The 24,565-nt window shown below is 39.5% G+C and overlaps 2 protein-coding genes across 5 annotated transcripts in view; one reads left to right on the top strand and one right to left on the bottom strand.

The window, feature by feature from the left end:
- Positions 1 to 15,320, top strand: part of LOC136874015 (proton-coupled amino acid transporter-like protein pathetic) — a 236,015-nt gene extending 220,695 nt beyond the window's left edge. For all 3 annotated transcript variants that reach the window (XM_067147476.2, XM_067147477.2, XM_067147478.2), the window contains 2 exons: positions 5,352 to 5,518; positions 14,201 to 15,320. In XM_067147476.2, coding sequence (XP_067003577.2) covers positions 5,352 to 5,518; positions 14,201 to 14,448 — 415 coding nt within the window. In that variant the 3' untranslated portion in view covers positions 14,449 to 15,320. The remainder of the gene's footprint in view (positions 1 to 5,351; positions 5,519 to 14,200) is intronic.
- The window catches only part of asrij (OCIA domain-containing protein asrij), a 132,011-nt gene that overhangs the window by 7,152 nt on the left and 100,294 nt on the right, over positions 1 to 24,565 (bottom strand). Inside the window, exon 7 of one of the 2 annotated variants that reach the window (XM_067147479.2) lies at positions 21,082 to 21,234. The exons of the other annotated variant lie outside the window; for it this stretch is intronic. The gene's annotated coding sequence lies outside the window, so the exon portion shown is untranslated. Of the gene's footprint in view, positions 1 to 21,081; positions 21,235 to 24,565 lie in introns of those variants that run through there. 2 annotated transcript variants of the gene reach the window in all.

Here is a 24,565-nt window from a genome sequence, read left to right as displayed (position 1 = left end):
CTTTTAGAATGTAATAAGTTCAACTGATATGGTAGTGCAGCGGCTATCACCGAGGTTTCTCAATTTTGCGCCTCAAATTCAAATCCCGGTGAATTTATTTTTTTTCTTTTCATTTAGTTACTTATGTCCATTGGAACAAGTAAAGTCATTCAGATATTTGAATGGATGAAGACCATAACGGTATAAGTAGCATTTTGGTCATTCAGAGAAAAAGGCATTTAAACATCTTCAACTCTCATATAAAGCATGCTATTTGTAGTTATACCACCCATCACTAGAGCGCAGAATATTACTGCTATCACTTGTATCTCTTTGCTGGTGAAAGGATACATCCTCCCGGAATTACATCCTGCACTTAACTCATTTTTTAAAAAATGTCACTTAGGCTATACTGTTATGGTTTTCATCCATTCATTTGGGAAGTTTGTTAACATGGAATGAAAGCTATACAGAAGACATAAGAAGCAGAATATCTATGGGAAAAGAAGATTTTGGAAAAGTGAGAGGGCTTTTGATATCTAAGACAATCCCTATTGTTTTAAGAAAGATGTTTGCAAAGAGTTTGTGTGGAGTGTGGTGTCATCATCATCAATATCTTCATTTCCCGTTTCCAGCTTCCCAGGTCGGGTTGTGAATCAAGGACCTCCATCACTGCCTGTCTCTCCACTACTCTTCTCCTTTTTTTAAGTACATCTACTGGTTTTCCTCCCCTCTTCTCTATGCACTCCCACACTGAACCTGTCCACCTCTTTCAGGGTCTTCCTCGTGGTCTCTTTCCTGTTAACTTCTCTGAAAAATCATTTTTTTGCCACTCTCTCTTCTCCCATTCTCATCATATGCCCATACCACTTTAGCTTTGTTGTTTCTATCCTGTCTTGAAGTTTCAAGATTCCTGTCCTTTTCCTTATCTCTTCATTTCTAATTCTATCCTTTCTGGTCTTTCCCTCAATACCTCTTAGGAATTTCATCTCCGCTGCCTGTATTCTACTCTGCTCCTGTTTTGTTGTAGTCCACGATCCAGCTGCATAGGTTAGTATAGGTTCATAATAGGATGAATATAAACTTTCTTACATTTCTTCGGGACATCTTGGTTCCACAAAATACCCCTTTCACTCTGGTAGAAGCTGTTTGCTTGTTGTATTCTTTTTCCAATTTCCTCGGTAATCTTTCCATCTTCTGTGATCACAGTTTCCAAGTACTTGAAACTTTTAATAACTTCCAGAAATTTTACCATTCAATTTTATCTTTTCTCTGCCTGCCTTCCTTCCTTCCTTCCTTCCCCTTGTCATCACTATAGTTTTACTTTTCTCTGTGCTTACTTTCATCCCAAATTTTGCTATCTCTTGATTCCATACATCTACTTGTTTTTGCACTTTTGTTTCATCCTCACCCCATATCACTATCATCTGCAAACAACATGGCTTTTGTTGCCTGCCTTCCCAGTCTCTGTTTAATGTTCTTATTAATTTCACCCATGACTATGATGAACAGTATGGGGGATAGTGCACTTCCCTGTCGGAGACCTGTTTCATCACCAGTGTGGTGTCATATGGAACTGAAACATGGATATTAAGAAAGAAAAAACAAAGTATTTGGAAAGTTTGAAATATGGTTGTGGAGAAGAATGGAAAAAGTGAAGTGGACAGATCAAGTGCTGAGAAAAGTAGGAGAGAAGAGACACCTGAGGGAAACGGTAAGGAAGGGGAAAATATCCTGGTTGGGTCATATACTACGTAGAAATTGTTTTCAACATAGGGTGATGGAGGGAAAAATAGAAGAAAAAGGTTTGGAATGTTAACATATGTCAAACAAGGGAGAAGCTATGAACGACTGAAGCAAGATGCTCAGGAGGATGTCCAGTTGATACCTGTCTCAAGACAGATTCACAGAAGAAGTAGTCCATTGACTATTACTACATGAATGTTTTTTTATCAAGTTAGTGGATAGTGATCATAAAATTACAACTGGGTTTCACAATAAGTGTTATGTATTTATTATATATATGGTATTTTTCAGGGATTACAATGTTTTGTAAGTTCATTCTTAAATTAACGCTTCAGGGAGATACGGTGCATCCCCTTGGATGATACTGATCGTAGGAACATTCAAAATATAGAAATTTTGCACACCACGAGCATAGCGCGAAGGCAGGTTTGCCACAGTTACTTTTCTGGGTGGGAATGTCACTTGGGAAAGAAATGTCGGTAACATTATTGAAGATTTCACGTGTTAGCAACAAGTTTGTGACAAACCATGCAAAACGATTCATTATTCCAAAAATTGGCATTACAATTGATTATGAATCAATGCGTGGACTTTTACTGCATCGCGGCTAGTCGTGATATCCCTTTGCTGTGCAATGAGTGTAAAAGAATAGATGTTTTAAAATTCATTTACCAGACAGAACAGTAATAGATGAAAAAGGACAATGATATTTCAAAACACTTTGAACAAAACCATTCATGTAGTAATCATCAATGGACAAAAGCAAATAAATGAAACCCCCCCCAAAAATTCATCAGGATTTGAATACGGGGCGCAAAAATGCGAGGTCGCAGCGAAAGCCACTGTGACACCATGTCGACTAAACTTTCTACGCGCTAATAGGCACATAAAGCACTATTTGAGAGGATGGTGAATCGCCGATTTGTGTGGTGGCAATGTCTTTCTTCACCACTGACTTTGCGCATAATGCGTCGGACATGTGTCTTGCCATGCTTCTTCATGTCTTCCATCAACTCACCGTCAGTGCTCAAGATGAGATTGCAGTGGAAGATGACTCCATGAAACAGATTCAAGGATTTGTCCTCTTCCACCTTGATGGGGATTTCGCCAAAGTGGCCGCCCTTAAGCAACTGATCAGCCTGAACAACATACACAGTTGCACATTTTATTTAAGTCTTCAAGTTCACTGTAGACAACTTCGACGAGTCTACTGAACAAAATAAGACTTCACCGGCTTGAAATCTTTCCCATTGGTTTTGGTAGCACCCAGGAACCCATGAAAGCTGGAACCCATACTTTCACGCTGTGCTTGTTCCAGGGGGTTGCTTCCCTGAGGGAATCAAAAGTTAAAGACTTGGGTGCTGGACCACCCTGGACAGGCTTGCGGAGTTCTGAAGTCATCTCTGAAAGCATCCTCCCTGAATGCCACCCACTCCAATCTGGGGCTTCTGTAGCCAAACCAAACAGCCAAGGCAGTACCCACCTGGTCATATTGCCCAGGTCTAATGTTGGACGATGCCTTATACTGAGGCAATGAGCACTAGGACTCTCTTCCCCAAATCACATGCAAGAGCATGTACCCCATAGCATATACAGAGAGATAATAATAAATAAAGAAATAAAAATATGCTCTGGCATTCGGTTGTACAGGGACCTGCACTGTCAGGTGGATACTACTGCTGAGTACATGGCGCTCCCACTTGACAGTTTGGGGATACCATCTGGGCTTTCAAGCGTAGTTGTACTCATTGTACTCATATGAGAGGCTTTTCCCCAAGCAGCACCCCGTAAGGGTGGGAGCAGTAGAATAACACCTATGGTATCCTCTGCCCATTGTAAGAGGCGACTAAAAGGGACCCCAGGGGCTCTGAACTATGGAGCGTGGCTTGGTAGCCATGAGGCCCTTAGCTGAGTCCTGGCATTGCTTCCACTTACTTGTGTCAGGATCCTCACTTTCAACTATCCTATCCAACCTTCATTGGTCAACTCCTGTTCTTTTCCAACTCCGACAGTATTAGAGCACTCGAGGCCTAGGAAGTCTTTCATTTTCACGCTATTCGTGGCCCTTGGCTTTCTTTGGCCGATACCTTCATTTTTCAAAGTATCGGATCCCTTCCATTTTCTCTCTCTGATTAGTGTTATGTAGAGGATGGTTGCCTAGTTGTACTTCCTCTTAAAACAATAATCACCTCCTCCACCACCACCACCACCACCACCTAAGCAGTACGCACATCAAATTTTGATCGGTTTATAACCAACCCTCAATACAAGAAAATGGGACGGATGACCACAAGACCCTTTTAATTGCCTTCTACAACAGGCAGGGATTACTTGTGGATGTATTCAAACCCTCCCACACACAGGGGTACAATTTGTGGTACCGTAGCCCCAATCCACATCCGCACCTAGGTCACCCCTTTTAGTGCCTCTTACAACAGGTAGGGGATACTGTGTGTGTATTCTTTGTCTGCATCCCCTGCCCACATTGGGTTTTTACATTGATTGCTGTGTACTTGGTGTCATTAACTTGCTGAAAGACGAAGAACTTATGGAGGTTGACCTTTTTAGTACTACAGTGCAGATTTTGTTTCAAAATATCTATCCTATATAATCTCTACCGCATGTCTCACAAATACAAATTTCCTGAAAACTGGAATGCAGAGACTTTTTTACTCATTGTATATAAAACAGGGTGGTCAAAAAAGGTGGACTTGATTTTAAATAGTCATATTACATAAACTAATAAAGATATACCAACAATTTATTTTGACAAATGTTTACAGACCATCAAAGTTTTTGTACATACCTCACAATACCTCAATATGTGCCCCATTGGTTGCTCTACACATTTAAAGATATGAACATTAATCTTTCCGTACTGAACTGAGATCAACGATAAGATATCTATTAGGTTCGACCTTTTCAATACTAATTAGGTACGTGTTTGTTACAAATACCTTTTATTCAAATTGGGGGCCGGATTTGACATACATAATGTGGCTGATGATGACATTATATATGTTGAAACCAATCCCCAAGTTGAATAAAAGGTATTTGTAACATAAACACGTACCTAATTAGTATTGAAAAGGTTGAACCTAATAGATATCTTATCGTTGCTCTACACATGTCACGTCTCTAATCAAACTCCCTCCATGTCCGCTGTAGCATACCGGATGTCACCATAGCAATGGTGGTAACAATCCGCTTGCAAAGTGATTCACTCCCCAGACATCTTCACTATACTCAATGAACATTAATAGGAAATTTAAAGTTTGCAAACCATAACATGCACTATGTCTTCTGCTGGATGTTTGCCATTGTACTGACCTTGTCGTGTGTAGCCCTAATGTTGAGGCTCACCAGCGTTTTTGCATCGCCGGAAGGTAACATACCTGCATGATGTTGGTACAACACTTGCAGTGTAACTTGGATAGTTACAGATTATTTTGCCAAAAGAATTTTTACTTAAACATTATTACTTCAGGAATTACAATTATTTTTGATCAGGTCCACCTTTTCCAATGACCTTTTATTATATTTGTTATAATGGGAGACTCTTCAGTGCTAAAATGAATTTCCTCTGCAGAAAATTGTCTATACTAATCTCCACGTATTCATTTCAGGTTGGCTCAGTCTGTAAAAATTATGATTGCACTAGCCATCTTCTTCACATATGGGCTCCAGTTCTATGTACCAAGAGAAATAATATGGAATAGCCTCAAACAACATTTCCCTTCTCACAAAACTACTGCCGAGTACTCCATACGGATACTTCTAGTTCTAGGAACTGGTGAGTAGTACACATTTCTACCACCTACAGAGAAATACGGAAAGGAAATGAATTTTATTCCATGCTCCTTGAAACTGACAATTTACATTATTTAGCCATAAAACACACGTTATGTCTGGAACAGAAAAGAAGTGTACAATAATTATGTTTCATCATCATTCCCTGAGGACAGTAATAAACAAAAGAAGATTAAACCAACAGCACTTAGTGCAAATTGATTGAATTGAGATTTATTTAGGGAGTGAATTCAATTCACATGGGAAATTATTCTGAATTTTATGCAAGTAAAAGAAAATATGTTTATATGACTATACTTTCTCTATAGGTTTTCCTGTAAATGATAAATATATAACATATCATTATGATCTGTAGATAAGCCCACTAAGTTCCACAATGCCAAAAAATTGAGTAATAGTTGTTTGAGAATTGTTGTATGTAGACCCATGGACTTGGTGCAAGTGAAGTCTATCCAGCAGCCGTGACCTATATGTTAGGTATCACTCCGACATTCACCTTGAGCAAGAGAAAAGCCATTCAAAACCTCTTCTGAATTGGTTAGAAGTAAGATCTGAGCTCACTTTTCCTCTCATTTGCCTTGAATGCTTAAAATGTACTAAAACGTCTAGACAGATACAGCATTTCATTGAGGTGGTTAGGTAAGTAGTAAATTTGATAAATGTGAATCACAAACACACCTAAGTATAGACGAAGACTGAAGTTCATAACAAACCAATGCATTATGCACTTGAAAGAGATTTGAGTCATTCTCATGAACGCATACTTTCAGTTAAAACCCTCCCGATTACTGTACATTTTGTAGTGTTCTGTCATCTAGAAAATTGGTACTGGTTAGCTACTGGTGCTAATTAGATGAAATATTAGTACGGTACCTACAAATTTACAGAATAGCCTGCATATTATACATCATCATGCCCGACAAACAAGAATATCTTGCATATGTCCTATGTCAGGCACATGATTTTCTTCCCTATATCACTTCTTTGTCGGATTACACATGCATGAATTACAGGTACAGTAATCTACTGCCATCTTTCGATGACAATTTGAAGCCGTGTATAGCTATAATCTCTTTGAAACCAGGTTTTGTGGACTTTCTTTGAAGATCATGCAAGTTTGTAAAGAGACGTTGTTTAGCAACATGGCATCATTCGAGCAGAAAGTGACGTTTATTTCAGTGATAGCGAGAGTGATTTTCAATTAAGTGGCGAGGAAGATATTGTGGAACTAGTTTGTGTTGGTGAGTTGAGTGATAAAGATCCCGATAATAAGAAAAGTATGCTACATGGCAGTACTGGTACCTCTACTAATGGCTGGAGGGAATACCGCGACACGGACTTGGGCTTCAAAAGAACCCCATTCACAGGTACGTCAGGTTATAAGCCACCACAAGGGACTAAACCTAAGAGTGAACTTGACTTTTTCCAATTATTTACAACATCTTTATTATCATGACAAGTTATTGTCGGAAATTGTGTGCGAGACTAACTGGTATGCCAATGTAAACATTCAAAAAGTTGCGCCCCTCAGACGTGAAACCATTTGGTGGTCGTGGATAGATCTTACTCTTCCTGAATTCAAAGCATAACAATATAACAGTAAGCCTGAATTATGATGTGAGAAAGTGTTGTTCTGGAATACTTGTAGAAACAAGCCTGGATTTCATCCTGAGGAGTGCTTCGAGAAGTTCCACACAATGCACAATTACATATAAAAAGTGACTGTCTGAATAATTTCGGACTTAAAAATGCTGAACATTGCACCTGAATATTGTATTATATTTATTTTGTGCTTACTTTATTTTATTTTTATAAATATGCTGTCCATATGTTTGTGCTGTCCCTTATCCCTCTGCCAGCAGATTCTTAAATAGAGCTGTGGAGGCAGGAGTGTTCAGAAAACAAGGAGGGCTGAGGGTTAATATAACTTCATCTATGTACTTAAAACACTAGACGTTTTCTTTTGCAAACCGCCAACAACTCTCTACTGGAATTTTTTTTATGAAATGTGATTTATATGAAACGAATTTACATGTATATGAGCCAACACTATAGTTTTCTTTATTTCAACTATTATTAATATTTTATTTTACGGAATTAATACGTGCATAATGCTATTCACCCATATACGAAAAGCATGCTTTCCGTCTACAATCTGTCAACGACTTCTACTCGGCCAATTTTTAAGTTGTTTGCTTTAAATTAAAAGATACCGGTACATATATCTACATTCCACATCGCTGCTTTTAAGTTGTTTGCTTTAAATTAAAAGATACCGGTACATATATCTACATTCCACATCACTGCATTTTCTCATTGATCGTTATCACTTTCATATGAATGTTTCAATATTCAGACGAAGTTCCCTCTTGACTTCAAACAGCAGTTTCAATAACTGACAAGAGATGGCAATACCGTAGTTCATTTTGAATTCAACAGATGGCACTACCACAATTACATTCTAGCAAGGCCTATATCAATGAGCACTGCATGGCAGAAGCTAATTGAGTGAACGTCTGCCATGTTGTCAGTGGTCACATAAGAAAGAAGGCATAGCCCCAGAATTACTAAAAACGTTGAAAATACTCATTATAGAACCTCTGGTGCAAAATTAAAGACCATTAGCCAAGAGCTTACAGCACTAATAATCATAAAGTGTGAATAGCGCCACTTCATCCATGTTGCAGCGCGAGGCCATCACGATCAGCTGATTATATGGTAGTTCAAAAAGGATAAGGAGAATCATCATACAGTGGCATACAAATAGGCTCTAAATTGTAAAAGTCACTCATCTAAAGAAACAAGATTATTTACACTTCCAAAAGATAGGAGGGCAAAATGTGTGCAGAATTGCCAACGTGACAAGTGGCAGCCAACAGAACATTCACAGCTATGCGAGGTCTGCTTGATAAAAATGAAGTAATGAACACCCAATTGACCGCCTCTGTAGCAAACGGTTAGTGTTATTAGCTGCCGTCTCATTCCCGGCACTGCCCGAGATTTAAGAATGGCAGGAGGGCTAGGATGTGATTTTAAAAAGTGGTACACACAGCTCACCTCCATTGGGGATGTGTCTGAAAAGAGCTGCACCACCTCGGAATGAGAACACAAGTTTCGTCCGGCTCCATGGCTAAATGGTTAGCATGCTGGTCTTTGGTCCAAAAGTCCTGGATTTGATTCCCGGCCAGGTTAGAGTTTAACAACATCTACCCCTCTCTTCCCTATAACCAACCTGTATTTCTCAACAAAAGAAGCCAACGTAGTGCCAGTTTTCAAAGATGGAGATAAAGAAAACATAGATGATCACCGCCCAGTTTTTATAACATTAGTCTGTAAATGTATGGAACGTCTAGTTGCTAAATGTATGTTGGATTTTCTCAAGGAGAGAAACCTGTTGAACTCAAACCAGCACGGATTCATTCCGGGAAAATTCTGCACACTTTTAACAGAAGTCATTGATGACTGGCAGTTCTCTTTGTAGCAGACTGACGTCTCACAAATAGACTGTGTCTCTGGACTGGAGCAAAGTTTTCGACTAGGTGTCACATCAAAGACTTCTGTTAAAACTTAGCAACTACGGCATTCACAGTAAACTGCTGAGGTCATTTTTTGGTGGGAGCGAACGCAATGTGTTGTGTACAGAGGAGCCAAATCAGACCAAACCACAATTACTTCTGGAGTAATTCAGGGCAGTGTGATAGGGCCCCTCCTGTACATGATTTATGCTCTCAACTTACAGAATTGTGTAAATTCGACCGTGGCGCAGTATGCCGATGACACAGTCATTTACAGAGCCATGAAAAACAGTGATGATATTGTACAATTCCAATCAGATCTGGATAGTATAGCTCTGTGGTGTGAGGTAAATAAAATGTATATAAATATTAAGAAGTGTCAATATATAAAGCTAAGCAGAGCTAGACAACCACTCCAGAACCAACCTACTCTATGTGGAATCCAACTGCCGACTTCTAACTCCATTAAACTGCTTGGTATTCACATTACAGACAATCTGAAATGGAATAAACACATGGAGGAAGTGAAGTGTAAGGCATACAGAGCACTAGGTTTTGTGCGTAGATGTCTCTCGGAAGGAAGAAGTAAAGCCCTACGAACGGCTTATATTTCCCTGGTGCGGCTCATACTACTATATGGCCTTCCTTCCTGGCATCCAACGACAACGGAAAATATGAAGAAACTAGAGGGTATCCAACGACGAGCAGAACGTTTGATTAACAAACACATCCCTTTAAACACAGCCAGGTCATTGCCACCAGTGAACTCATTATGTACACAAATAGACGTAGCATTCCTTAGGAAATCCCTGACAGACAACACACACCTCTCCCCTTTCCACCGCCTGCAGCTTAATTACCGCTCTGTTAAAAGAGGCCAAAGAGTTACTCTTGTTCCTTCCTTCACTAGAGCAACCTCATATTTAAATGGGTTTTACGCAAGGTCTGCTCGAACCTGGAACCTTATACCATCAGAGGTAAAGCTGCTTCCTCTTCCTCACTTCCTCCACGAAGTAAAGAAAATGTATATGTAAACAGAAACCCGCATGTGATGTATATAACTTGTATACATTAGAACTGTAAGAAAGATGGGGGATAGTCAGTTGAAGGTGAGTGAATGTGTATGCATGCGTGTGTCGGAGTGTGTATAAGGGGTATGAGTGAGAGTTTAAATGGCTAGGTCTTTTTACTCTAATATGTATAGAATAAATCAAGATAATTATTATTCAAAGAGTACAGTGTTTGGAGTGTAAATATGTAAATTTAAAATTGTTAACATATATGTATATATTCAGTAGAGTTCATGTACACATACATGTGGAGATGGAGGCACTTCCGTGCATGTAGGACTTGCCCTTTCCCATTTACCACCCCTTTAAGGAAAATAAATAAATAAATAAATAAATAAATAATAATAATAATAATAATAATAATAATAATAATAATAATAATAATAATAACCCTCACTGGTTAATTGTTAATTCCGATAGCTCGGGGGCTGAGTGTGTGGATCGTCCTCACCATTAGATTCCATCATAAGTAGGGCCCCATTTCATAGACATGCAGGTTGCCTTAAAGGCATCAAATCAAAAGACTTGTACCAGGTCTCTCCGGAGGCCACACTCCATTAATTGCATGCCATGATGTTCATTAGCAGACTTTTGAAAGACATCGTGGATAATTTCATGTTCTTTGGAGGGAAAGTTATCGTTCTAGGTGGAGATTTTAGACAGGTTTCGCCTGTTGTTCCACATACAAGCTGTTATTCAGAGCGGTATTCAGTTTTCTCCTCTTTGGTCAGAATTTAAAATATTTCATCTGTTTAGAAATATGTGAATAAGACGACAGGAATTAGATTTTGCTGATTCTTTCACAGAAAATTGGTATGGACATTATCCTTCAGTGAATCATGAATTACCAGAGCAATCTGTTATTGACTGACCACCCTTGATCTTCGCGAAGCAAGACATCGTCTTTAAAATTTATGGGAATAAATTTGAGTCACCAGAAGATGCTATAAGTTTCTCCAAAATTGCCTTTCTTGCCCCTACAAACAAACACTGTGTTTCTCCAAAATTGCCTTTCTTGCCCCTATAAACAAACACTGTGATCAAATCAATTCTAAAGTTATAGATCTTCTATTCGGAACGGCCAGAACGTACATCAGTTTAAATAACTTAGTTACTGAAGATGAAAAGAAACTCTCCAATTCCCCATACAGTTTCTGAACAGCTTAGAATTAAGTGGCTTGCCTCCTCATGTTCTTAAATGAAAACCTGGAGCAACTGTAATGCTTTTAGGAAACTTAAATGCTTCACAGGAGCTTCTAAATGGAACAAGATTAATTGTTCGACAAATGCATAACGTTTGTTTGGATCTCAAAATCATTATGAGATTAAATGTTGGACAGACAGTTTTGATTCCTAGAATTGATTTAACACCATTAACACTACTCTTCCAAAGAAGCCAGTTTCCTACTCACCTTGCATTCAATACGAAGGTTATGCCGAAAGTTTTTAGCAGCGCGTAAACCATAATTCTGAGGACAATGGGATTATTTTCATTTGAAAGAGCGATGTTTTTCGACCTTGGAACATGCGTGTGCAACCCCTCCTAGCGGTAGTTCCTCCACAGTGAGGGAAGAAAGCACAGGCAGTGCTGAGTCAGACACGGTGCAAGATGGATCTGTCGCGCCGCGATTTTCGAGCAATGAGTTTTTATGATTATAAAAAGAAATTAAGTGCCGAAGAATGCCATTCTTCCTTGCTGCACGTTTTTGGTGAGGCTGCCCCTTCTAGAGCCACAGTTGGACATTGGTTTCGCGAGTTTTCAAGGGGTCAGCAGTCAATTGAAGATGAACCTCGTCCCGGTCACCCAGCAACAGCTGTGACTCAAGAAAACATTGATGCTGTGAGGGAAATGATCAAAGCAGATCCACATCTTACCTTTTGTGACATTGAAGGGACCTTAAATATTGGATCAAGAGCAGCGCAGACCATTGTTCACGATTATTTAGGCCTTACCAAGAGATGTGCCCGCTGGGTGCCACATTCCCTGACAGAAAGCCAAAAGGAGGAGAGAGTGGACTGGTGTCATTTCATTCTAGAAAAATTCAATGGAGGGCAGTCCGAAGACACCTACAATATCGTCACAGGTGATGAAACATAGGTCTACCATTATGACCCTGAAACGAAGAGACAGTCTTCTGTGTGGTGCTTTCCAGGGGAAAAACCACCCACAAAATTTCAACCAAGTCGGAGGTCCGGAAAGAAGATGGTGGCAACTTTTTTTTTTTTTTTTTTTTTTTTTTTTTACGAAAATGGGGCATCTCACCTCTGTGACCTTGGACACACGTTGTACAGTCAATGCGGAAGTCCTCGCCACTTGGAGGTCATAGCACCCAAAGTCCAAGAGTGGGCACCTTCTACTGCATCATGACAATGCATCTGCACACAGGGCTGCCAGAACAATAGACTTTTGGGAAAGGGAAAAAGTGTGAGTGTTACCTCATCCCCCCTATTCACCTAACCTGGCCCCATGTGACTTCTTTCTGTTCCCTAAGACCAAGGAAAAAATACGTGGGCAACGGTTTTCGTCAGATGAAGAGGCCATTGCAGCGTGACATCCCGAAAGAAGCTTGGACTGAAACGTTTTCTAAGTGGTTTCAGAGAATGGAAAAATGTATACGTGCTAATGGAGAGTATTTTGAAAAGTTGTCATTGTTGTTTCGCAAATAAAATTTTTTTCTCACACACTGCTAAAAACATTCGGCATAGCCCTCGTATGATGATTAGCAAACCTCAAAGACAGACTTTAGACCGTGTTGGTGTATATTTATCCCAGCCTGTATTTAGCCATGGCCAGCTGATGTAGCAATGTCTCGAGTTCAATCATCTGACAGTTTGAAAGTACAAATAGTGCCAGCGAGCCATAGGACATTAAATGTAATGTTTAAGGAGGTGCTCTAACAGTACTACATTTCAGACACTGGACCTAAATTTCTCTGCAAATAGGTACTTACACACTTCAGTCTATAAGTTAATTCATCATGATGATGATCATCATCATCAAACTAGTAAAATTCATCAAAGACAGGAAGCTATATTGAAAAATAGAATCTCATTCTGACTTACTGTATGTCACTTGAATAAACTGTGTTCTGCTTGTTATTTCTCTCTTTTCCTGTGTTTATCTGTCTCTCTCTTTATAACCTACACTCCTCACATCAAGAATGAAGCTCTCTCAGGAGGGATACTAACTTGGTAAATCTATATCTTAGAAATGGAATTCAGATATTCCCTCAATATCCCCACCACACCTTGATGGGTTTGTGTCACAGTACAACCCAGTACATAATGATCAAGCAGAAACACATAATACACTTGTTCCTATTTTGTTATACATACAATATTAACAACTGTGCCTTTGCTGGCGGGACTAGTGTTTACAGTGCACTATGTCTTCTGGTGTGGGCTAGAGCAATTTGGTTACTTTCATTGATCTGTCTCAGCTTTATCCTTGGCTTTGACAAAATGAAAGTGACTGAGGTATGAGTGATGCTAGTAATGCCATTCCTTCTGCAGCCAGTCACTGCTATGAATGGTGTGAAAATATTGCTCATAGGATCAGTTGGTGCATGCATTTCAGTGGGCTTGGCAGACTGATATGTAATAGCAACTTCTGGCTCTGTGAGGAAAGCAACGGGAAACTACCTCACTCCTCATTTCCCTAGTACGCCTCTTCAGTGATGCCTAGGCCATCTATGGCAGCTGATGGCGGAACTATTGAGGATCCAACCAGCCTTTGGGCTGAGGACTAAACATGCATACATTAACAACTACCAGTAACTGTAGATTAGTGATAAGTTAACAGTGTGGTTATCTTTTAGTACCTATGAATGGTTCTGTATTCAAAGTAGAACATTTAATAAGTGAATGAAGCACCTCTGACATTCATCCATTATTAACCAAAAGTCCTGGTATTTTAAGAGCCATTCCTCTGATATTGTACAAAATATTGACTAACATCTTAACATGACCACATTAAAACACTGCATAGAATCAATATTAAAATAATAGGAAGTATTAAGTGAGAAACTACTTGAAATATCATCCAAAAGCAAATGTCTGATTATGTTTTCTTAATTACAGTTGGACTTTCTGCAGGAGTTCCAAACCTTGGTTCAGTCATCTCACTGGTAGGAGCAGTGACCTTATCAACTCTGGGGTTAATATTTCCTTCTGTGATTGAGCTCGTCACATACTGGGAACATTCTGGACTGGGAAAGTTCAAATGGCGACTGTGGAAGAACACCTTCGTCATTCTGTTTGGTATCCTAGGATTTGCTACAGGTGCCTATTCCAGTATCTTAGAGATTGTACATGGAGAAAAGAACTGAGAGAATTTTGAACAATTTTTGTAGATAAAGGAGTCAATGACCAGCATCAAGAAGTTGTTTAAGTCTGCATCTCAGACAAATGATCTGACAGCTAATGTCTACAGAAGATAGTTCTGAGCCTAGTATTTAATGAAAGAAGGTGAAAGTTTATCTTCTATCAAGACTGACATTGACCAAGCTAAGGCTAAATGCAGCATTAGAAAGTTGCCAAAGGTGAGGTTGTCTTTATAATGTGAGCAGCTTGAAACAAAGAGAGCAGAACAATGAATAAACGTTGCATCGTTGTATGTGCTATATACGGATGCCACTGCTGAGAGTCAAACATGTGCAAGTTCTACCAGGATGGCAGAAAATTAAAGGAATCAAGTCCATGAATCTCGCCATCAGAAAAATGCAAGTTTACGGAAACCCAAGACCCCTCTGTAACAATGACCTATAATCAGATGTTAACATTTGGAACCCATATGTCTTTCAAAATTATACCAAGAGCAGTTTGCTGAATTATGGTTGCACATTAACTGCTAGGAAATAATCCATTTAAAGGAACAATGAATTTGTGGAAAGCTAAATATTATTTAACAAAATCATTCATGAATATTAATTTAAAACCCTCCTAGTCTAACAATTTATAGTGTATAAATAATGTAAGTGTAAATTGTTAAGTATTGAATTTGTAAATTTTAGAGTTTGTAAATAATGTAAGTGTATATCATTAAGTATTGAATTTGTATATTTTCTGTATGATTAAGTTATCTATGTCATATCTATATTACTGTGTTATATTTAAGATAGTATGTGTCTTGAAATTTGCCAGTTTGAAGAATGTATTCTGGCTAAGCCAAGAGATAATTACACAGGCATTCCAACATGATGTTTACTAGGATATTTCATTCCTCTTTCTACATTAGTCAGCAACGTGATCTTCAAATTATTAATAATAACAATGTAAGGATCAGTGCAGCATTTGGTCTGTTCATGAATATTGGCAAGACCAAGCTGATTGTATTTTCAAAAACACCTAAGTAGACATCCCTGCACATCAACAACACAATTGTTAAGCAAGTGCCATCCTTCAAATATCTTGGGACTGTAGTGACTGAACATTGCGATTCCAAGAATGAAATCTTATCCAGGATTGGGCAAGCCAAAAATTTGTTCAACATGATGACCCTCTAAGTTCAGATGTTGCGATGCTATATTTTCCCTGCCCTTCCATACGGTTTTGAAGGCTGGATGCTAGGATAGTTCATTCCTCTTTCTACATTAGTCAGCAACATGTTTTTTTCTCCAAGTACTAGGAATACCTAGTGCTGAGTAACACCAAGATCTAATGAAACTCTGTAACATCTTCTAACCATTCTTTTACTTGCCATGAAGTATTAATTAAATCTCAGAAAAAATTATAAAATATATGTTGTTTGTATGGTGAAAACAAACTAATAGGGATATAGCCTGAAGAAAACCAAGATTACAATGGTTGGCCTTCATTAACACTTTCACTCTGGTCGACTGCTGTAGCAGTCGGGAGAGAGCTGTACCGTGCACCTGGTGGACTGATGTAGCGGTCGGACTGGAGATGTGCCTCATGGCCAGTCGACTGCTGTACAAATCGCGTGTCTTTTGGATGTTTTCCGTTTCACTATGATAGACTGGTGTGGAAGTTTGGCCTTGGAGGTCTCTCGTGGCTGTCTTGGGAGTCTATAGTTAAGGCTATGATCACCAGATGACAGGACTAACCAGTTCGAAGACGAAAGCAATGTGTCCGGTATGCTACTCACTTCGTGCCTAGTTGCCCTCTATGCTGACATGCTTGTGCTTCTTGACTTGGCTTTCAACTGCTTTGAAATTGTGAAAGGAGGAAAGATATACTGTGAAGGAAGCTCTTGCCCTCGTATTGGGTAGTGACTTGAAGAAAATGGTGATAATAGTGATTTGTCATCTGATTCTGGTGACAGAACGACTTCAATCACACCTTCTACTTCAGGCATGTTAACTACTCCAGTTACCGCATCGTCATCTAAAAGCTCAGCCTACTTCGGTGATTCGACTGAAGATGAAGATAGTGAGGATGAAGATCAGGTGCCTGTACCATGGGGCAGAAAACTAAATTGGAAAAAGTAGAATCTGAATAAACTAAGTTCAACACAGCTAATTCCTGATTGAAAAGCTTAGTGGACAATGCTAGCATGTTAAGTTTCTTTCAGCTGTTTTTAACACAAGTATCATAACTCTTCTGTGCGAGGAGGATGAAAAGGGCTAAAAATATAGTCATAATCATTTCACCGAATATGCATTACAAATAAAATAAAATCTACCTGTCCTCTCCTCACATCGCGAGCCGACTGCGGACTGGAGAGCGGAGCAAGACGAGTATCCCATACAACGGGTTCGGTGAACCACCTGCTGCTTGCGCCCAGAGGGTCACACAACCATACTCACTATGCCAGAGTGAAAGAGTTAAGAATAGCGTAAGACAATGGATCTGAACCAGAATATAGTGTTGGATGAGGAGTGGTGAAGAAACCATATAGAGGAATAATGATGATAAAAGAATGCTCAGTAAATACTGCATGACCAATCTTAACAATGGATAAAACCATTTACAGGAACGATTAGTATATACCAGATGAATCATCTGCCCGTACCAATATTTAGTTTTGCAGCCTAACAAACATGCGAGGTCGTTGTGAGGTTTATATTGCTCTGCTAGCATCCTATATGGTACTAATGCACTATAAGCACATCCTGCAAATGATTCTGAACACTATTAACATTCCCGCCATGTGACTACAGACAGTTCAGAAAATATGACATCCTTTCAATCATTTATTGTATGTCAGTCTACCATGTAACTATGTTCAAATGCCAAGCCAAGTGGCCAGGTATAGCAAAATAATGCTTAAAATGAATGATATAATGATGTAGAAAATCAACCTCTTATCTTTAAATCGTTAGAAACCAAGTCTAACCATCCTCGTCTTGGTCTACCTCTACTTCTCTTACCCTTCATAAGACAGTCCATTATCCTCCTCCATTCGCCTCACATGACCCCACCACCGAAGCCAGTTTATGCGTACAGCTTCATCCATCAAGTTCATTCCTAAATGAACCTTTATCTCCTCATTCTGAGTACCCTCCTGCCATTGTTCCCACTGTTTGTCCCAGCAATCATTCTTGCTACTTTCATGTCTGTTACTTCTAACTTATGAATAAGATATCCTGAGTCCACCCAGCTTTCACTCCCGTAAAGCAATGTTGGTCTGAAAACAGACCGATATAAAGAGTTTCGTCTGGGCGCTGACTTCCTTCTTACAGAATACTGTTAATCGCAATTGCGAGCTCACTGCATTAGCTTCACTACACCTTGATTCAATCTCACTATATTACCATCCTGGGAGAACAAACAACCTAAATACTTGAAATTATCTACCTGTTCTAGCTTTGTATCACCAATCTGACATTCAATTCTGATGAATTTCTTACCTATTGACATCAATTTTGTCTTCGAAAGGCTAATTTTCATACCATACTCATTGCACCTGTTTTTCAAATTCCAGGCTGCAGGCTTTCAGAACAATCTGCCATTACAACCAAGTCGTCAGCATAGGCCAGACGGCTTGCTACATTTCCACCTAACTGAATCCCTCGCTGCCATTTAATACCTTTCAGCACATGATCCATGTAAACTACAAACAGCAAAGGTGAAAGATTACAGCCTTGTCTAACCCCTGTAAATACCCTGAACTAAGAACTCATTCTACCATCAATTCTCACTGAAGCCCAATTGTCAACATAAATGCCTGTCATTGATTTTAATAATCTACCTTTAATTCCATAGTCCCCCAGTATGGCAAACATCTTTTCTCTTGGTACCCTGTCATACGCTTTCTCTAGATCTACGAAACATAAACACAACTGCCTATTCCTCTCGTAGCATTTTTCAATTACCTGGCGCATACTGAAAATCTGATCCTAACAGCCTCTCTGTGGTCTGAAACCACACTGGTTTCCATCCAACTTCCTCTCAACGATTGACCGCACCCTCCCTTCCAAGATGCCAGTGAATACCTTGCCTGGTATACTAATCAATGAGATACCTCGATAGTTGTTGCAATCTTTCCTGTTCCCTTGCTTTTAGATAGGTGCAATTACTGCTTTTGTCCAATCTGAAGGTACCTTACCAACACTCCATGCTAATCTTACTACTCTTATGAAGCCATTTCATCCCTGCCTTCCCACTATACTTCACCATTTTAGGTCTAATTTCATCTATTCCTGCTGCTTTATGACAATGGAGTTTATTTACCATCCTTTCCACTTCCTCAAGTGTAATTTCACCAACATCATTTTCCTCCTCCCCATGAGCTTGACTGTTCGCAACACCACCAAGAAGATTTCCTTTTACATTGAGAAGATGTTCAAAATATTCCCTCCACCTCTCCAGTGATTCCCTGGGATCTATTATGAGTTCACCTGAATTACTCAAAACACTGTTCATTTCCTTCTTCCCTCCCTTCCTAAGATTCTTTATTACTGTCCAGAAAGGTTTCCCTGCTGCGTGACCTAGCCTTTCCAGGTTATTACCAAAATCTTCCCACGACTTCTTTTTGAATTCAACAACTATTTGTTTCGCTCTGTTTCTTTCATCTACGTACAAATCCTTGTGTGGCTCGGCCCTTGTTTGGAGCCATTTCTGATAAGCCTTCTTTTTACGTTTACAAGCTGCTCTCACTTCATAATTCCACCAAGATGTTTGCCTTTTCCCATCTTTACACACAGTTGTTCCTAGGCATTCCCTTGCTGTTTCTCCTACAGCATCCCTGTATGCCACCCATTCTCTTTCTATATCCTGAACCTGCTTACAGTCTACTGTTTGGAACTTCTCACTAATCATATCCATGTACTTCTGTCTAATTTCCTTGTCCTGGAGATTTTCTACCCTTATTCGTTTGCAGACAGATTTCACTTTCTCTACCCTAGGCCTAGAGATACTTAGTTCACTACAGATCAGATAGTGGTCTGTATCATCGAAAAATCCGCGAAATACTCGTACATTCCTAACAGATTTCCTGAATTCAAAGTCTGTTAAGATGTAGTTTATTATGGATCTGGTACCCCTAGCCTCCCATGAGTAGCGGTGAATAGCCTTATGCTTGAAGAATGTATTCGTAACAGCTAAACCCAGACCAGCACAGAAGTCCAGCAAATGCTTCCCATTCCCATTAGCTTCCATATCTTCCCCACATTTACCAATCACCCTTTCGTATCCTTCAGTTCTATTTCCAACTCTCGCATTGAAATCGCCCATTAGCACTATTCTATCCTTGCTATTGACCCTGACCACGATGTCACTCAATGCTTCATAAAACTTGTCAACTTCATCCTCATCTGCACCCTCACATGGTGAATACACTGAGACAATTCTCGTCATAATTCCTCCAACTGACAAATCCACCCACATCATTCGTTCATTTACGTGCTTAACAGAAACTATGTTGCATACAATGGTATTCCTGATAAACAGCCCTACCCCATAATCTGCCCTTCCCTTTCTAACACCCGTCAAGTACACTTTATAATCTCCTATCTCTTCCTCGTTATCTCCCCTTACCCGAATATCACTTACTCCTAGCACATCCAGATGCATCCTCTTAGCTGACTCAGCCAGTTCTACTTTCTTCCATAAGCACCATTAATAATGATAGCTCCCCATCAAATTCCATTTCGTTCGCCAAGTTGTATCCAAAGAGTCCCTCGCCTGTCAAATGGGAGTGGGACTCCGTCACTCCCATAGGTCCGAGGCTTGCTTAAAATGTTCTGACCTCGGTAAATTCATGAAGCAGAATGCTACCCTACTTGCACACAGTCCAAGTGAGGATCTCTCCTCTAACGGGTTATGGACCACCGGTGAATTGTATAGTCCTAGCCGCCTGAGCACAAGGAGAGCCATGACTCAGAATATGTCTGAGATGCCCACTCCCATTCCATAGCAACTGGTATCCCATCTCTCAGGACCATTTACTAGGCCACTCAGCTGTTGCCCATGGTTCACGAACTAGGACGTGACTACAGTAACCCACACCATGAACCATAAACAATGAACATTTATAAAATAATTATGTAGAATATTTTTTTTTGAATCATTTGGATCATCTTCAGCTACATATTATTATTAAAGTGTAAAAATAATTTCCAATTATGAAAAATTACAATTAAGCCCTTAAAAGCTTTGAATGTTTTAATTCGATGTTCAATTACTTTTCAATAAATGGCGTTGGCACAAATGATGCCCGATACAGTACTGCAGTACTACAGCACACATTTTCAACAGCAGTCTGTCTTAACACACCATGTCATTATATTCTCTATAGTTTCACATCAAAGAATATTGAGGGTATCATTTCTAACATTTTTCAAGTTGGTAAAGAATGGATTCCTGGAACTATAAAAATCTGTGTTTACTGAGTAGTTTCCATTTGTCTGCCTTCTTTACCTCCTCCTCATCTGCTTTAAATCAGCTATACAGTAGAATAACCTTAAGTCATATTTTATATGAAGAAGTAATTTTTTATAGCACAGTTAAAGAGTCAAGAACACTGATAAATGCTACAGTATTTCATTGATAACAAACAATATAGGTAAATTAGTACTAAAAGCAGTCTTTACTTTCGACAATAAAAGTCACAATAACTTCACAATTGTTTAGCACACTTGTACAGAAAACTACAAAAGTTCATCATGTGAGACACCAGGAGTAGCTGTCGGGCTCTCCTCGGAGTCTGGAATCTGAAAAATAGAATACAGAATTATAGTTTTATGAGTAAAATTTAAACTCAAGATGAATCCAAAGTGACAGCTAATGAAAGGAGAGCAGATCTTTAGATTTTCATCTCAGATAAAGATATAACACTTTTATAATTCTGAAGTATGCCACGAAATAGGGATGCACTCTTACAAGCATGAATATGATCACCAAATAAATGTGATGATATTTGATATAATAATTCAATGAACTGGATCAGTATATCTGAAATGTTAATTATGGAGATTACAGACACAAATTACAGACAATATAAAATATACACCTAAAGGAGTCTGAAGGCTCTTTTTAATTACAGTAAAACATCAATAATTCAAAGTGAACAGGACAAAAAATATCGGACTTCGAATTACTTGCATCTGCGACTTGAACCCGAGTACCTCCGATCCTCAAGACGAATAGAGCAGAAATTGTACGAGAGATAATTCCCATTTTTTTCAGTCTAGAATATGACAAGAATAAAAGGAAGCTGCAAAAACTGGGTATACAGTACAGAGACTTACATAATAATAAAGTCCAGGATTCTTCAGTCTTAAAATTTACGTACCTAAATAGACTGGCCCGCTCTTCCTGAATGTTCAGAACATGCCTACACATTATTTTTATTTCTTTTTCCTAAATACGAAACAATAAACTGAAGCAACAAAACTATTGTCCATCAACTGCTATCAGCAGATAGGATAAACAATTGTAGCGAATTCCGTTAGACAACTGGAAATAATTCACAGGCAGTGTCTACAATCATGAAAAGAATACAATAATAAAATGCAGACACAGCAAGAAACTTGAAATTGATGAGTTATGCACGGTTGACAGACCAGAAACTTGGTTAAGTGCACCACCAAATAGTTTCTGGTCTGTGGTGCTCTATATCCGATATTTATGAAGAAAAATAAATCTTGCGATTACCTATGGCATGAAGTACTCGCATAACCATTGTAAGTTAATTATAATCCAGCATGCAACCATATTTACATCCTGATACAATGCACACACGATATCCTATTATTTTGACTTCGTTTGAAACTACTGATACCTCGATGTTCGAAACACACGAAAACGAATGAAAATGCAAACATCTATATGCGACATAGAAATAGCCAACACAGAAATCAAGTTCCAACAATAACACTTTTCAACATCTTACCTCGTTAGGCAAACTCTGAAAACTCATTCTTTTCTGAAATACAAGTCAATGGCGCACTACGTAAAGTGCATTTCTGTAATTGTCGAAATAAAAGCTTCAATTACGTTCACTGCATTCACAACATTTTCTGGGGCATTGCTGGTAGTGATAACACTGTCCAGAATCGATAAGGCTATCACATTGTGTCTTTTGCTAGCGGGTGCGTGAGAAGAGACTCCGTTTTCAATGTTTCGTCTGCTTGCGATTCCACTTCCGTCAGCTCACACAGGTCAGTTGCGTCACAAGAGATAACACCTGTTATTGGTACTTGATTGTCAGTGTTCACAAATTCTTCAAAAGTTTCTTCCAACTACAGATGCTGTTGTAAATCAGTCCAGTCCCCGTTATCGGCATGGGCCAGGGCTGTTTCTTCTGTATCATTCAGAAAGAATCCGCACTTCCGAGAACAGTTCTTTATAACAGATGGTGTTACAGTGTCCCAAACCACAGCTACAGTCCGTATAGCGTCCATGACAATCCACTTCCTGATATCAGAGTAGGGCATATTTCTTGATACCTCTCTTACTAAAAAATGAACGAGTTGCTTCTGATATGCATGTTTCATGCAATAAATAATCCCTTGATCCAATGGTTGCTTGTGGCAGGTAGTATTTGCAAGCAAGTAGTACAGGAGATGGATATTTTTAAGTTCCAGTCGATCATGGTTGTGGGCAGCACAACGATCCAGAATAAGAAGAATATTACTGTCTTTACATGCCATCTTTCTTTCCAAACAGAGCAACCATTCATGGAATGAATTGCTGTCATCCATACATTTTTAGAACATCTATAATCACACGCAAAATACTTCACACCCTTAAAACAGCGGGGCTTTGCAAACTTGCCTATAACAAGAGGGCATAATTTCTCACTGCAATTTGCTGATGATGAGGATGCTTGTTGCTTAAATGGGCCTAACATCTAGGTCATCGGCCCCTAATGGTACGAAATGAGACAAAATGCAATGACAATTTGAAAGTACAAAATTCATCCACTGACCAGAATTCAGAACATGATGAATGAATGGATGAATATGAATTTAAAACAATCAGTGGATCTGAACAGCAATGCCTCACCTTCCCAGAAACTATATGACTGACCAAGGGACTTCTTCCAAAGCACAATCCTGAATCAATGATGGTGGTTGTCTTATGGGGTTCAGTATCCAGGTCAATGGTCCCAATAGTGGTACTTATCGCCAGTAAAGTAGAACCATGGTATTTCTCAAGTTGCGGTACGAATCAAAGGTAGCGTAAACTCGCGGGGTTTCAAACATTATGGTACTACACACAAGTATTGTACGTCGTACAGGTAATGCAGATCTATGGTGTCTCACATAATGACACCACTCGTAGGCTACGCAAACCCATGGTGCACCTCGCATAGGTGTACTAATCAAAGGGACTCATACTACCCCGTGGTGTTCCTCACATAGCGAGTACAAATCACAGGCAACGCAGACCAACAGTGCTGCTCATATAGTGGTACTAATCACAAGCAATGCCCAGACCCGTGGTGTTTCTAACTTAATGGCACAAATTGCAGGCAACGTAAGCCTGCGATGTTCCACATATAGTGGTACTAATCACAGGTACTGAAAACCCACAGTGAACCACTCTTTGCTGCTACGAATCACAAACCTATTGCGTACCTAACATAGTGGTACTACTCCCAAGTAGAGGTGACCCATGGCCTACCCCGTGTGATGGTACTAATCATAAGTAGTATCATCGTTCTAATTCAATCATCCTTGGTCGCCCCTTTTAGTCGCCTCTTACGACAGGCAGGGGATACCGTGGATGTATTCGTCTGCGACCACCTGCCACAGGGGGTACCTGCCATCTGCATTACAGCATAGCATCACTGTCATTCTGTCCTTAACACACTGAGTGCCACGCGAGCCCATTTGGGTACGTGAGAGTAGTCAAGTTTTTGAACTTCACGACTCCATACGGGGTCGTACGTTCGTTCGAAATCGAGAACTTGCTAACCCATTTGGGTGCGCAGTAAATGTGTGTTTCGAAGGTGTATAAAGTCTCTTCCTGCCATCTGTTGGCCGTCTAAGTACGTACATAGTCCAACTTTCATTCATCAATTCCTGTTTTGGCGTG

Source organism: Anabrus simplex, chromosome 5 (genome assembly GCF_040414725.1).
Source record: "Anabrus simplex isolate iqAnaSimp1 chromosome 5, ASM4041472v1, whole genome shotgun sequence".
NCBI classification, from domain to species: Eukaryota; Metazoa; Arthropoda; class Insecta; order Orthoptera; family Tettigoniidae; genus Anabrus; species Anabrus simplex.
Note: the sequence above shows the minus strand (reverse complement) of the source record. Positions and strands in the feature narration are given on the sequence as shown.